Source organism: Schistosoma haematobium, chromosome 2 (genome assembly GCF_000699445.3).
Source record: "Schistosoma haematobium chromosome 2, whole genome shotgun sequence".
In the NCBI taxonomy this organism is placed as follows: domain Eukaryota; kingdom Metazoa; phylum Platyhelminthes; class Trematoda; order Strigeidida; family Schistosomatidae; genus Schistosoma; species Schistosoma haematobium.
The window spans coordinates 16,446,371-16,461,729 of record NC_067197.1 but is presented as its reverse complement, the minus strand read 5'-3'; the positions used below and the strand labels follow the sequence as shown (position 1 = coordinate 16,461,729).

The following is a 15,359-nucleotide window of genomic DNA, read 5'->3' as shown; positions in this document are numbered from 1 at the left end:
TAGAACATAACCAACCAAGGATTAAAGAAATCAAATTTTAGAAATAGAGATATTTTCTGAAATAAACTTCAGTTTCAGTTAATAGGTCACGTTTCATTGCTTTGTTCAGTGGAGTAGTTTACTTATTTTCAGTATTGATTTGATTTGTACCATCTCCAGATGTGCATGTTTCTTTGTTAGATCGTTGTATACTTTTTTACTAACTTGGTACCTGAGAGTAAAACATGACCCTTCTGCCTTTTCATGAATCGAATCCCCATCCTTAAATTTTGAGTCAACGTCACCACCAATTCAAATTTGTTCATACGCAAAATATGAAAAATATTCGTAACTACTGGTTACAAACAAGTAGTATAGGTTGAATACCGAAGATTTCTGGACGTTGATGGCTGGATGGTATGAATGTCAGCTATGACGCAGACGAAGTTTCTTAAACATCGGTCATGAAGTATTAAGAATAGATTATATCTAAAAATATTTGTCATAGGCTCAGTGACCGAAATCTCCCCATTTCACTAGGTCACTCAAGAACCAGTAGGTACATACCCGATATCTTGATACTGAATAGTTATAGATAATCAATCCTATGCTTGAGGCAAAAGCTTTGTGTTTGTATTAACTGTAGTTAATGTTGACCAACTTTGGGACTTATTATAAGACTGGGAAATTGATATTTGAAGTTACAATCGTATCTGTAAACAAGAGTTGGCTAAACTATTAATTAAATGGTTTGAAACTATTAGATATTCGTTTTTTCTGAACATTTAAATATTTAATTTTTCTATTGAAAATGTACTTCTGTTTATTTGACTGTCGATTAATGATTATTTCTCAACTTCCTGTCCACTTCGAATCTCTCATTGGCTTATTTGCTTTCCACTCTGGAATAAGCCTGCATCTAAATATATTTCTCTAATTATCTTTTTGATTCCCTATTCAGCACAGTCTGAAAAATAGTGTGTCAGTAGTTTAAGGCATTTAAGTACTGTCACTGTTATAACCCAGTGAAGATTAAGTTACAGGTAACTTCCGAGGACTGTTAATATACTAATACTATATAAATATTCTTATTGTATAATTATTTAATAATTGGATTATATGTATTTATACTCCCTTAATTATAAGCTTTATTTTGACCTATAATTTATTATTATACGATTTACGGTTCTTAATCTATGTTCAGTCCATTAATTACTATCTCCCGCGTTCATAGCCACTTTTTGGCTTGTTTGTGTACACATGCTATTTTCTATTTTATGGTACGTTGTGGTCTGGCTGATTGGTATATAAACAGAGTATGTTTGAAGTACATATATTCATATTGCGGAAGCTAGTATTGCGTTTTATTTGGACTCAAGCAAACGGGCCAGAGGGACCTCGTACCAACCAGGCGCCGGTTGAACGTCATTGGTTGGCATAGAGCGAAGATTTGTATAAGTCGTATTCTGATTGGTGGATAATTCGCGTGGTAGAAAGGTCAGACATCAAGGTCATAACAGTCACAGCATCCACAAACTATTTGACTTTAAAATGCTCATGGTCTGACTTCATTATGATCCAATCGTATTGATGCTAATGAAATATGTGTCCTACACACTTCACACGTATTCCGTCGATAAATCCCGTTAATAATAATGTAGATATAAAAAGTCGAGTACAAAAGTATTTGAGGTGTCTATATTTCAGACATTCAGTAATGTAGTCGAACGATAAGATACGAAGAAAATGCATGTAAACAGGAAAGGCAGAAATAAACAACTCTAAGTGACAATGTTTATAAACACGAGAGAAATACAAGTAAATACACCAACACAAACGTACTATCATACACGTAAAATGCATGATCAAGCTTAAATTTGTGTAGTTGGTGGGATCATGTGTGAGCAATAAGATAAATGGAAAGATGAGATTAATTTGTCGATCCAAAAGTTAGGATAAATTAAATTGGGTGTGCGATGAAATAGAAGCTCCTATAACTTGATAGAGAACTTTCTCACATGGAAGGTTAAAGTAGTCTTGATAGCACATTTGTTCAGTATAAAAATTTCACATCACCTTTTATACTGTACTGCATTTGACTGAAAGCAGAACATTTAATCCGCTTTGCGAGATTGTTTTCAGAATGCAGTGATTCATTTAGTGAACTTTTATCATGCAGTGAAAAGATGTAAATTGATATCATGAATGGATAAATATTAGACCACCATTGAAAACCTGGAAGCACAGGACGACCGTTTGATCCTGGTATGGGACGAATACTTGATCATCTGTAGTGACCTAACTTTATCAAGAGGACGCGATTGGTTTAATGGAAACAATTATTATTATAACCAATTGTACCAATGATTGTTTTACTGTACTTGTTTGTTTGACTGTACTAAAGGCATACTTTCTTCCGTTGATTGTGACCTTGCATGAATTCGGTTACGCTCAGTAATCACACTTTTAACCTGGCACGATCTCGGTATTCTTTTGATATCATGAGGTCGCTAACAAATACATCTCAACTACAGCCACCAACTGCCTTCTGATATTTGGACTACGGATGGATCTTATCGGTTAACTGGCACGTAGTCTTCCTGTAGTGGTGATCATAGTCAACCGCGACACGACGCCACACTACACATCTTGATGAACATGGGCAACTTCCGATAGTCATGTTTTTAGTTCAACTGACTGAAGATAAGTATGAATTCCCTCGTAACCTTTTTTACAAACACTCGAACGATTGGAAATTAGTAAAACTCAGATCATTTATTACTATTTTAACCCAAGTATTCATTATTGTTTTAATTTCTCATCGTATGTATCAGATTTATTATGGGAAAAGAAAAATGGCCTTGATACATTTTCATGCATTGTAGCAACTGAATTCGCCTGATGGTTGAGTATACAATAAATAAAGGGGTCTACTTTTAAACGGATTAATATACTATATTCCACACAATGCACTAATTCATTCTTTTTCAAAGTTGAGCATACTTTCTGACTGATGTAAATAATACAAATAGCTTCATATGGGGAATAGAGGTTAGGGAATTAAGACAGTTGAAAATTTAGCAGACAATAAAATTATATTATTTGATCCAAATACACATAACCATATTAAACGATGATTTTGTATTCATATCAAATTAATGAATAGTAAAGGAATTTTTCAAATTTCATATTGGCTTCACCTCAGAGTTCTAATGCGAATTTAATTCACTGAACAGTTACATCATCAAATTAAATAAATGAATTGACGGGACGAAAGGGAAAGCGGTAAACAGCTAGGGTGTTTAACCACTATGAAATCACGAGTTTCGTAATTATGAAATGTTGGTTGTCAAATGTCGACTTTTGGTGGAGTTTTGTTCTCTGAGCTGGATGGTTTGATTGTAGGGATTTAGTCGTTATTCTGGACGACATCACCAGTGAATTGTTCGAATTTCTCCTCATATGGCTCACAGATTGTCCTGTAGACCTCAATCTTGATTGGTTATTGTTAACCTTTAACCTGACATTGTTAACTCCTTTATTTTGATTGTATCTCCCATCCAGCTCAGAGAACAAAACTCTATCAAAATCATCCACCTGAGCTACAAATCTTCTTTACAATCTCACAAAGATGACGAAAACACTGCAGTTGAAGGGTTTCTACTCATCTAACTAACTAATTTTTCAAAGAATGTTGTTGATTTAAAATCGAAATAGATCGAGTTCTACTGAAATATATACTGATTGGTAAAAGCAGTCATTTGTGCATAGGCCACTACGTTTTTATAAAAGTGGCAAACAACACATAACATTTTAACAACATTTATTAGATAGAAAGATAAACATAGTGAGCGGCGGTCATGATGTTTTTTTTTAATACTATGCACTCATTTAATTAGTTACGAGAATTTATTGTTTAACGCTCCACTAAATACACGTAAGAAGTTGGGTGAGAAAATGTTACTGAAACTGAATCCCATTCCTGTTTTGAATAAAAACAAAAATGTCTAATTCACTTTGGATATTTTAATGAAGGAGCCAGAATTTAAATTTGTGTACAGAACAAATCTATGTAAAGAATAAAATATTCTAACTGAAAATTGATCGTACATATATTCAGCTGAATGAAACAAAAACAACAATAAAATTGGTTATTAGTAAAACAAAATCACATTTAGTCATTTCTTCCTCTTTTTACGGGCATATACATATCGACATAACAATAATTACTTATTTAATTACTCTTGTTAAACCTTGGGGAGGAACACAGACCGCTCACCAACATTCCCCATCCAACTCTGTCCTGGGCAATTCTTTCCAGTTGCTATTCATCCATTTCCTGTCTGCTCCCAAGTTCTGACGTATTGTGTTCTTAGGCCTTCCCTTTCAGGATTCCAAATTAGGGCTTGCCTTGTGTGCAGATTGGTGATTTCCATAATGTATGTCCTATCCACTTCCAACGTCTTCTCTTAATTTCCCGTTCAGATGGAAGATGGTTTGTCCTCTCCCACAGTAGGCTGTTGCTGATTGTATCCGACCAACGAACATTGAGTATCTTGAGTAGACAACTGTTTATAAATACTTGTACCTTTTTGATGATGGTTGTAGTAGTTCTCCACGTTTCAGCTCCGTACAGTAGGACTATTTTGACGTCCGTATTGAAGATATTCACTTTGATATTGGTTGACATTTGTTTTGAGTTCCATATCTTCTTCAATTGCAGGAATGAGGCTCTTGCTTTGGCGATCCTTGCGTTTACGTCTGCATCAGATCTTCCTTGTTCATCGATGATGCTCCCCAGGTACGTGAAAGATTCCACATCTTCCAGAGCTTGTCCATGAAGTGTGATTGTGTTGATGTTCTTCGTACTGTATTTGAGGATCTTGCTTTTTCCTTTGTCTATGTTGAGGGCTAATGATGCAGAGGCTTCTGCTAGACTAGTTGTCTTCATCTTCATTTGTTCATGTGTACGGTATAGATGGGCCATGTCATCTGCGAAGTCCAAATCTTATAATCGATTCCGAACTGTCCATTGTATTCCGTGCTTTCTACAACAATAATTACTTCGGTTGAATTTCGCTATGCAAAAGAGGATTAGTGAAAAAATAACTTACTCATTGAAACAATGTAAATGGAGAACAAATTTCAAATAAACCGCACTCATTATTCACATCAATGTGGAACAGATTGAATTCACTGAAAGTGAAACCATTTTTCTCCTGAGAAAAAAATTGGATCAAAATGGTTAATATCGAAATAGAAACATTTGTTCAGAGATAATAATTGGAAAGATTTAAAGTGAACTGATATTTTTAAAACTAATGAATAATTCGACAGCAGTTTTATGGGTAATATCAACTTTATGGCGTCATACAGTCACAAAAATATTAAAAGAAATAATTTTGGATTTTCAAAGAAGAAATGTCTTGACTTCATTTGTGATATTATCGTTAAGGCGGTGAGGAAAATTGGTAAATGTTGTATGCGTTTGCTAAAATTGTGCTTTTTGAATTAATTGGTCTAACTCCGATGATGTTCAGAATAACGATGAAAGCTTCACGACCAAACCATCCAGCTCCGAGAACAAAACTCCACCTGAGCTACAAACCTTTACCATCTCAATGTCGACTGTTTTTTTTGAATTTTCACTAATGGAAATTAACCAGTTGTTAAAAGTCACATTGAGATACATCAGTCTATAAATATGCCCAGGTTGCACGAATTGTCGCATAACTATTCTCAAGACATACTTAACCAAGTGGCTTACTCAAATTACATGCTTCTCTATATCAGTTGGTAAATATCACGTAAGAATAATAAATTTTCTGAAACGCATAAACCAACCCGAGATTTATAGGTGAATTTTGTCCCACAGTTTTTGTAGTCGAGTTAAACTTGACCACAAAGGTGAATTTCTAAACATTTGGTAGTAAAAGAGTAGGTTCACAAACCCACAAAATTTAATAGCCAATAGCCTTGACGGATTTACTGTCCTTATTCTCATCCTCTGACCCAAATAATATTTTAACCAATTAAAATAGAGAAACCAGAAATAAAGGTGGAATTACACGACTGATCAAAAATACAATTTTGCATTTCCGTTTCTATTTGGCTACATTTTGGTGACCTTGTAAGGAGGATTTAACTACTTGTGTGACTGTCTGATCAGATTAGTCATAAAGCGTCCACAAATCATGTTCTATCTTGTTTTCATTTTTGTCCTAGCTGATGAGCTCATTACTGTTATGCACACAAGATTATTTGAAATGCACCCGTTTCTTCCTATTCGTTCACTCTTCAAGTTGTTTTACATTACATCTGCTTTCTGCACTCTATTCAGACCCGATGTTTTCCGGTTCAATCATGACGATGTAGTTTGTGAGGGAGATCACTATTTATTTAACTGTGAACTCAGTGAATATTTAGCTGATGGAGTATTGGGGATTTACAAGCTGGAAAATGAATTTATCCCTGCTAATTTGAGTGCCCGAGAGAAAGAGGTGGCAGAAATTTTCAAAAAGGATTCCTATCCCAATTTGGTCATATGGTCTCTAAGAGAGATTTTCGAAGAACACGGAGTTCATAAATGGGTAAGTACCTGATGTGAAGAAGTGTTGGGAGTATCTAGTCTATTAAAATATATGTCACCATTATGGTTCACTTTAATTAATTTCAGGATTAATAGTGTTTTTCGATTCAAAATTTTGGGATTTGGTTTCTAGAGACCTGGAAATAGTCTTTATTCTAATAAATAGTGAAATCAATAAGAGGTTTCCTCAAACACAGGAACATGAAGCACGATAATGACCTGGATTCTTTTACCAGATCAAGATGGTTCAAGCCTTTCCAATTACTTTGCATTATCCACCAAACGGCTGAATTTCCTCATTAAATTCTTTTGTTGTAATCACAACACTTCAAGCTTATGTGTAACAGTTGAATAAAAAAATATATCTCTGCGATGCCAACAATCTAAGAGGCTAATGACTACTAACATAGTATCTACAAGTATGACAGTAACAGGCGACCATCAAGATTGACGAATTATTGAGGTAAACTAGTGTTGCCAAATCCTGTCACAAAGCTATAATTTTTGAGATGGCATCTGACCTATTAAGGAAGTTGGAACTGTGACTAATTCCTTTTTCTTTTTATAATTATAGCATGTCTCAAATTAACAATACTTACGTACCGTCTAACAATTCACATGGTTTCAGTCTCGCTTCATTGTTGATGATAAATAGACTAGAGCACCCTTTTGTGTTTTGACGTTTGTGGTCTTATATCCTTTAGTGACTGTGAAATTATTGAGAAATACGTTATCCCTATTTCTCATTAATGTGCTGGAAACGAGGCAATAATTAACCATTAGGAATATTAGGAAAATAAGTTGGTTACAAATATGAAGGATTTCAGTATTGGTCACGCTCCACAGTCAGGAGAATTCTTACGTCTTATTATAATCGCTTTCCAACATTTAGCGTTTTGGTTCAAGTAAGTGGCCGTACGTTATTGTATGCAAGCAAACAGTCGTACAATTGGCTTATTGATATGTTACACATTATCTAGAGTGTGGTACCAGATTACCTAAAACACACTTCCTTAGACTAAGAATGCGTAGTACTAGGCGTAATCTGTATGTTTAAACTACTGAGTACCACGTTAATACAGATTGAGTCTTATTCACTTGATAATTTTAATTTGCAATCAGTACTAGCTACTATATTTTATCAAGTGCCTGTCAAGTGCTACCTACTTACTATAGCTAATAGGAGAGTCCATTCTCGAATAAACTGACTTTAGTTCTCATCTAAGATAACCTTCGGAAACACAATACTCATCATGAAGAAAATGCAGTATTCGTCCTGACAGGCTGACGCAAGTATACCACTCCACCGTAAACTGTATTCCACACCTACTTAGTGATCGATAGGTAGGACTTTTAAATCTAAATTCCTTAACGTCCAGATAACGTCTGAAAATGAGCAGTTACCCAGTTTGTAAATGTGCTTTCACTTCCCGAAATTCTCGCTTGTCTGAAAGGAGCACGATGTGGTAACGGTAACAAGAAGTTATTTTTGTTAATTATGTATATATTTGAAAACAATTCTTTCGTATTCATTACGTTTTTGATAGATATGAAGTAAAGTGATTATATTAGGCTTAATGATGAAGTCTATCAGAGAACAAAATCCAATCTGGTTCTACATTCCTGAAATAACTACAACTACCATAATAGACAGTAATAACTACTGAATACACTCCAGTCTCATTGTCTTAATTTTAACATGTGCTTACTGATTTATCAAATCTCTTTAATTTCGAGAACGTTTAACCGTTATCATCGGCATTTGTCTCCACAGTGATTTTTATCGTCTTATCGGTAAATTACTTTCGTAGTCACTAGACTGAAGGCTTTTTCAATGTGCAAAAACTATTATTTTATAAAGACTTTCGTAGGAAAATTGTCTCAGTACTATTCATATTGTTTTGGGGGAGTTCTTCGTAATACACTGTTGGTTTGGTACTTTTGACTATGATGTCAGGTATGGAACATTTCATATGAATAGTTCCACAGTAGTTGGGCACCAAGTTAATGTAAGGCATTAAGATGATTATATTAGTAAAAACCTTAGCGTTTGTTCAATCGAATAAGTCTTATCCTACCAGTATTTTCGTGACTGAAATATTCCGTTGGTAAAATAATTCGCTGTAAATATTTTTAGTTTTATTTCTCTAATGAGGTTAAATGACGTTTCAAAATCTAGTGTACTATCTTTGAAATAACTATTTTGAAATAATAACCGGAATACTAATATTCTGCTTCTCATGGTACCACATTAGACATAGTCTCCGTATTCTAGGACAAATACAAGTTAGGTTTCAAGATAAGTGGGAGCCGTTTTGGTTCTATCTTACTAAAAGGATGTTTCGGATGATCACACCTTTGATAACCTGGTATCTTTTCTATAACGGTAAAGTTTTGGAATACAATAACTAAGGTGATTATATTCATGATTTATTGCATTGAAATGTTTTAGTATATATAGAGTTTCTAACCTTTATATATTGATATGGATCACTCCTAAGTTATTTCCTTTAGTTATTCAGTTTCATCCTGCTTTTTCCCCTTTTGAAAGGCATAGAATACATCTTACCGTTATGTGAATATGAGCTTGTTTATTGCTCTGAGCTGGATTGGTTTCTATTCATTCGATCTGATAAGTCATACATTCGCTAATTACTCGACATTATCTTGTGCACATTGTAACTATCGGGTTCAAACCTCGCTGTGTTTAATTTCGCTTAGGAAGCTGTGTAGTAGTATCTTTAATTCTCACAAAGTGCAGTTCAGATCTAAGTATGTGATCTTGTGCTTGGCATATGGTTTGCATCACGATCGGTTAAACATTCTTTGCAGGCTGTGTCTGATACATTGGATACATACAGTAGTTTCCACGCTTGTCAACGTGAACCTGTATTTTTGTGTCTACATACTACTATACTAGTGTAAACTTAGTATTCAGTCAGTCAGCTAGCTACAATGTAGGACCAGGCACATATATGCATCGGTCCAAGTTGCCATACCACATTAACACAACATGAAGGACACCGGATTCATAAAAGTAGTTAATTCAGAGGTTACAATAAGGATATAGTACAGGAAGAAAGGATTAGTTCGTGAACGTGATCAAGTTAGCTAAGTTGTTTATCATAAGATGGGAAAAGTTTCCAAGTTACCAGATAAAATAAGTAGCAGTTTCTTGAGTTGTATTGATAATCCTAAGCTCCTTGGTTTTAGTGCCTTATCGAAGAACTACGTTACAACGTGAGTACAAAAAGGGTAATTTCAATTACAATATTCCAAGTGGTAGAATGAAGTTGACAGAGTATCTGTTATTAATTAGCACTTTGCAATTGGTCCATTCAGATGATGATCAGAATGTTTTCTATAGTCATATATTTTCTAATTGAATATTACTCAACTATTTGCATTCATGTACATCTTAAATTTACTGGCATTGTAAATTATATCACAGTTTCCAAGATGTATTTATTTATTGTCAGTAATTTACTTTATTGATTATCACTTTAATTGATCAAATTATTAATTTCCAGAATCAAACTTACGATCGAGATCACAAAACATTTAAATATAGATATGGACCATTGGCTCAAAATGATTCTGGACTTTATTATTGTCGTTTTATTATTCCTGGTGAATATTCGACTTTAATGTCGACTTACATGAAACTTGAAGTTAATATGAAGTGTCCTAAACGTAAGAATATTTTAATATATCAGAAGTCTATTATGATTTGGTTCCATTTAGTGATATTTAATGAATTTAATGCCAGTCTTCACTTGAAGTTGATCCCACCGGGAAGAAACTTTAAAAAATCAGATGTTACTTCGGGATCGTTTTTTTTTCTATTTTCATGCATTTTAATATTTCATGCTACTAATCTGTTGTGTAGAAGAGGTTTAAATGATAAGTTGACTTCCTAATACTCCTCAATTTCCAATAGGTTATCGATCTGCGGTAATAATAGATTTGAAATATGCTGTTGACTTGCACAGGGAATTTAGTTCTGCACAATATCCTTGACGCCCTGTATCTTCTTTTCATAGGAAATAAATATTTAGAACATCGTTTAGTAATTAGAATTCAATACTACACTGTATTTTTCTGGGAGAAAAGAATTTTTAAAATAAATAAAATCCATTAGAGACGGAATTTTTCTGGACTAAGATAATGCTTTTTGACAGAATACTATTAAAAGTATCGTTTTCTGGTTGAGCAAAATAGAGCCCTCTGGGTTTTATAATGACGATAATGGATGCCTCTAGTTGAAACGATGAATAGAATCTTAGTGGATGAATGATGTACAATCATACAGTGTAATTGGCTGACAAGTGCTTACAAAGCCGAATCATTGATGTAAACATTCGGACTGATATTAAAAGACAACCAAACTGCTGGGAGAATAGATTGTTTCTGTATTAAAATAACATGCTTATATACAAAGTCTTAACCCTAAAATGTAAACATAATTTGAAGTAATTTGGAAGATACAGGTTACGGTAAGGCAGATTTTTCTTATGTCACATGCCAATGAAATTAGAACCGGGCTCATAGTTTTTATTCATAATCATTGTATCAGAGTCTGAAATCTTTTTTATGCGTGTAAATTCAAGTTAGTGTTAGAATCACCAAATAACTGAATGACAGCCCGATATACGTCTTGGAAATTATTGTCTTATTTTCATCAGTCACTGACTTCGATTGGCATTTAGTATGAATCTCTTTATTTTAACTAATGAAGAATAAACATATTAAGTTAGAACAGAGAAGAAAGATGGAGGACTCATCTACTACATCATTGTCGACTTCATGGTGTTTTTCAGTCCTAACTACATAAGCTATATATCTCGATGATTGCTTCAAATCAATTTCAGTTTCAACGCAGATTACAAATTATTATCACCTAACTCATTTGTTTATACTATGTATTGATTCCTATGTATTTTATTCCTTTCTAAACTTCTATTGGGACGAAAATTGCACTTTGATATATACAGTTAGTGAATGTCAGTGACCTAATTTGTTTTATCTTCACTATGTATATTTCATTTTGGCAGACTCATCATTCACGAGCTATCTTTAAGTCATGGAGTTATCTTTAAACTATTAATAGTCACATAACTTTGTCCGAATTTGTCTGGATTTATACATTGGAAACAATTAAATGAAATTCATATTTTTGATAATTGTATTGGATTTCGGAAGCACAATTACGGGTTCTCTGAAAGAGGAAGTCGGTTAATCGATTGAATCAGTTTAGGTGGATTTGGCTATAAATTTCATTTGGAATGAAGTATGCACTGTTAAATATAATCTATATAGGATACATTTTTGAATGTAACTGGTTTACCTCCCAGAATCTTTTAATGTATGGACAATGGTATCATTATTATTTATAAAAATAGCCGTTTCAAGTGCAAAACTTCACAACTGCTTTTATCGGTGGGATTCTAACTAAGGGGAACTCAGTGTCTTAGTAATACGACCCCTGAATTATCCAGATCACTGCTAGGTCTACTGTTAGAACTAAATTGATTATTCTACATGATTACTGGTAAACATACAGTATCCCATTGTTGATTACCTGGTGTTAATCGAGTCCAATAGATCCGTTTTTAATGTTACCTAGTTGTCTAAGTCACCAATCAGCTACGCTATATGGGCTGGAGACTGATTTTATGTTGGAGTAATAAACGGAAAATTAGTCCTAACTTATATTTAAAACTATATGTATGCTTTAACTTACTTTCTCACAGACTGGCCTTAGGACTGGATGACTCATTTAAAGCCATCCATCCAATACATCTCCCCATCCAATTTCCAAATCTCAATTCTCAACGCCCACGCTATCTCAACTTTCTTGTTGTCTAAGTTTTATGAACAGTTTTTGTGACCTTGATCTTGTTTCAACAGGTTTACAATCTATTTAACTGATCTGTACTGGTTAGTTCTTAATTCATGATCCATTTTCGTTTCATTCCTAGCGCAACAAAAACGGCCATTCAAGTACGGTTTAAATTCACTTGGTCTAGAATTTAGAATCTATCATCTTATCACGGATCTAGTAGCTTAGCTAAGTGTGATTTAGCCGCACACATTTTGATCTTAAAGACTCCATGTTAGTGTATGATTGAGTCATTGATTATAAGATAGTTTAACTGGCTGGTATGATATTATGCTTTGTTTGTTACTTTCGCCTGTGGTCAAGCATTAAGGTAGGGATAGCATTGCAGTTTATTCATCTAAGTTCTTAACAGTTATTCTATGGAGTTGTGCTTGGTTTATCTCCATTTCCCGACAGCTTATTTCTAGTCATGACCGCCTAGCACGTGAACTTGTATTTTGTTACTGAATTCCAATTACTTCTATAATGCTTTCTGAAATCGGTTAACATGTTTCGGACATGTTTTTTCTCTCTGGATACAATTATCGATAGTTTTCAATTAACTTAATCCATTTATATTTCTATATTCATTTTACTCCTCCTTCTCCCCCCGTAGCATTAATCAACTGGATTGTTCGATTACTCCCATATTTCCTATTGTTCGTCTTCATCTCATTGATTCTTCAACTGGTTTGGCTATGGAGACGAAAATCTGAAATTATTACATATAAGTTGATAAGTATTGGACGTTCTATAGAGTACTATGAGTTTACTACAGGTGATGCACAAGTATCAAATAACAATAATTCGGATAATAATTCATTTGAAAATACTACAAGTTTAATGTTAGACCCGATTAATAAACCTGTGATTAATATAAACACTATTGTCGCCCGTCGTCCACCGAAATTTATAAATAAAATTAAAGAACGATATACTACTAATCGTTATGTAACTTCACCAAGTCAACAACAATTTTATAATAGGTTCACACATGAAGAAGATATACAACGTTTAAAAGAATTAGATAAACTATTCTTATCCAATTATCAACTCGAAAAAGATGAACATTATGAGTTCTCACGTAAAAATCTTCAATTAACATGTCGATTAGGTTCAGGTGCTTTTGGTATTGTTTATAGAGGTGTTGCAGAAAATCTACCAAATTGTGTTAACCCTAATGAGAAAATCGATGTTGCTGTTAAAACTTTAAAAGGTTTGTGTTTATTTTTATTTTGTTAAAAATGTTCCCGTGTTTTCTTTCTACTATTGAGATTGAAAGCGAATCTGGACTACAACTGTGACATATACCATCGATAAAGTCATTCCACCAACGACGGCGATACCACATGGTCTAATTAATATATCTTTTAATTAATAACTCAGATAAATGGAAATTATTACATGGCTAACTAATTGTTAGCTTTGTAGGGGGTTTGTTTAACGGACTGATGTCGGTTAGAGTTACTATTGAAAAATAGTGTACACTGGTTTTCCGCCTGATCCTAATGAAATACGCACCGATGACCCGTACCAGAGTTAGAGTGATTTTTATCCGTTAGTAAACTTTTAGTGATGTTTTTTTCTATATCATCTTCATTGAAACCTTCATCAATTTAGTTTGCTGACCAATTACAATCAAGAGAGTTGTATGACAACTAAAATGTCGATGGATAAATGGAATTTTATATTATCAGAATGGGTTTTGTGGAGAGTTTTAGAAATTTTCACAGATTGAAATCATGAGTCAGTTGAAGCTAGACCACCATGGAAAACCTGGAAGCACTGGACGGCCGTTTCGTCCTGGTATGGGACTCCTCAGCAGTCTGATAATAATCAACTGCTCATTAGTGACTGACTTCAAGAAAAACTCCTGGAGTTCTAGTGAGAAGCCGTTACCAGTGGAGTTCAACGGGTCTGTTGTGAGATAACAACTCACTGAAGACAATGGTGTACGGTGGCGCAACTTCGTGGATTGGTTGAAGTTAGACATTAACACCGTTGGATGCCGGCTCAGTGGTCTAGTGGTTAAGTGCTCGCGCGCGAAACCAGTGGGTCCTGGGTTCGAGCCCCGCGTGGTGCGGGATCGTGGATGCGCACTGCTGAGGAGTCCCATACCAGGACGAAACGGCCGTCCAGTGCTTCCAGGTTTTCCATGGTGGTCTAGCTTCAACTGACTCACGATTTCAATCTGTGGGAATTTTATAGTTAATGGTTGAGAATTTTTTATTTGTTAGACCATCGTTTAAAAGTATCTAGGTATGAAAAGTCGAAGTAATTTCATCTATCAGCATTGAAAAATTCAATTAAATCACTTAAACCTCACTATTACAAAATAGAATATCACGAAAGTAAATTAACTGGAATAATTACCAGTGTAATTCAAAATGTATTTACCCTGTTTAATACATATCAAATAAAAATACCTACATTTCCCTCTTACTATCATTCATTACAACATGTACTCATCACCAATCACTTTATTTATCAGGATTAAGCGTAATCCCATCATTTGTCCAATACTTCTCAGTCTTTAGAATAACATGTAAGCATAAATATGTACATTTTTCACAGTCTACAAATTCGGGCCGAGTGCAGTAACTTCTAATTTTAAAAGTTACCCATTCTCTTTCAAACCGTTTGTTATATCTTAACGAAGAATAAACGAATGGTAACGACTAGTAATTATTTACGGATTGTTATTACATATATTCCTATTGGATAACTATCAAGCATAACTATATTATGTATATTCATATTCCTTTTATTATAAGCTTTAATTTGACCTATCGACTATTATACGATTCATTATTCTTAATTTATCCTCAATCTATTAGTTATTATTATTATTATTATTATTATTATTATTATTATTAATGGCTTTATTCATAATATTTTTGGTACAATGTA

At 34.0% G+C, this 15,359-nt stretch overlaps 1 protein-coding gene across 2 annotated transcripts in view; it reads left to right on the top strand.

The window, feature by feature from the left end:
* FGFR1_1 (Fibroblast growth factor receptor 1) overlaps positions 1-15,359 on the top strand; it is a gene marked incomplete at its 3' end in the record, with an annotated part of 37,668 nt that overhangs the window by 6,942 nt on the left and 15,367 nt on the right. Inside the window, exons 4-6 of one of the 2 annotated variants that reach the window (XM_051214463.1) lie at positions 6,320-6,569; positions 10,099-10,261; positions 13,066-13,665. In XM_051214463.1, coding sequence (XP_051067640.1) covers positions 6,320-6,569; positions 10,099-10,261; positions 13,066-13,665 — 1,013 coding nt within the window. Of the gene's footprint in view, positions 1-6,076; positions 6,570-10,098; positions 10,262-13,065; positions 13,666-15,359 lie in introns of those variants that run through there. The other variant, XM_051214462.1, reaches the window with a different exon arrangement.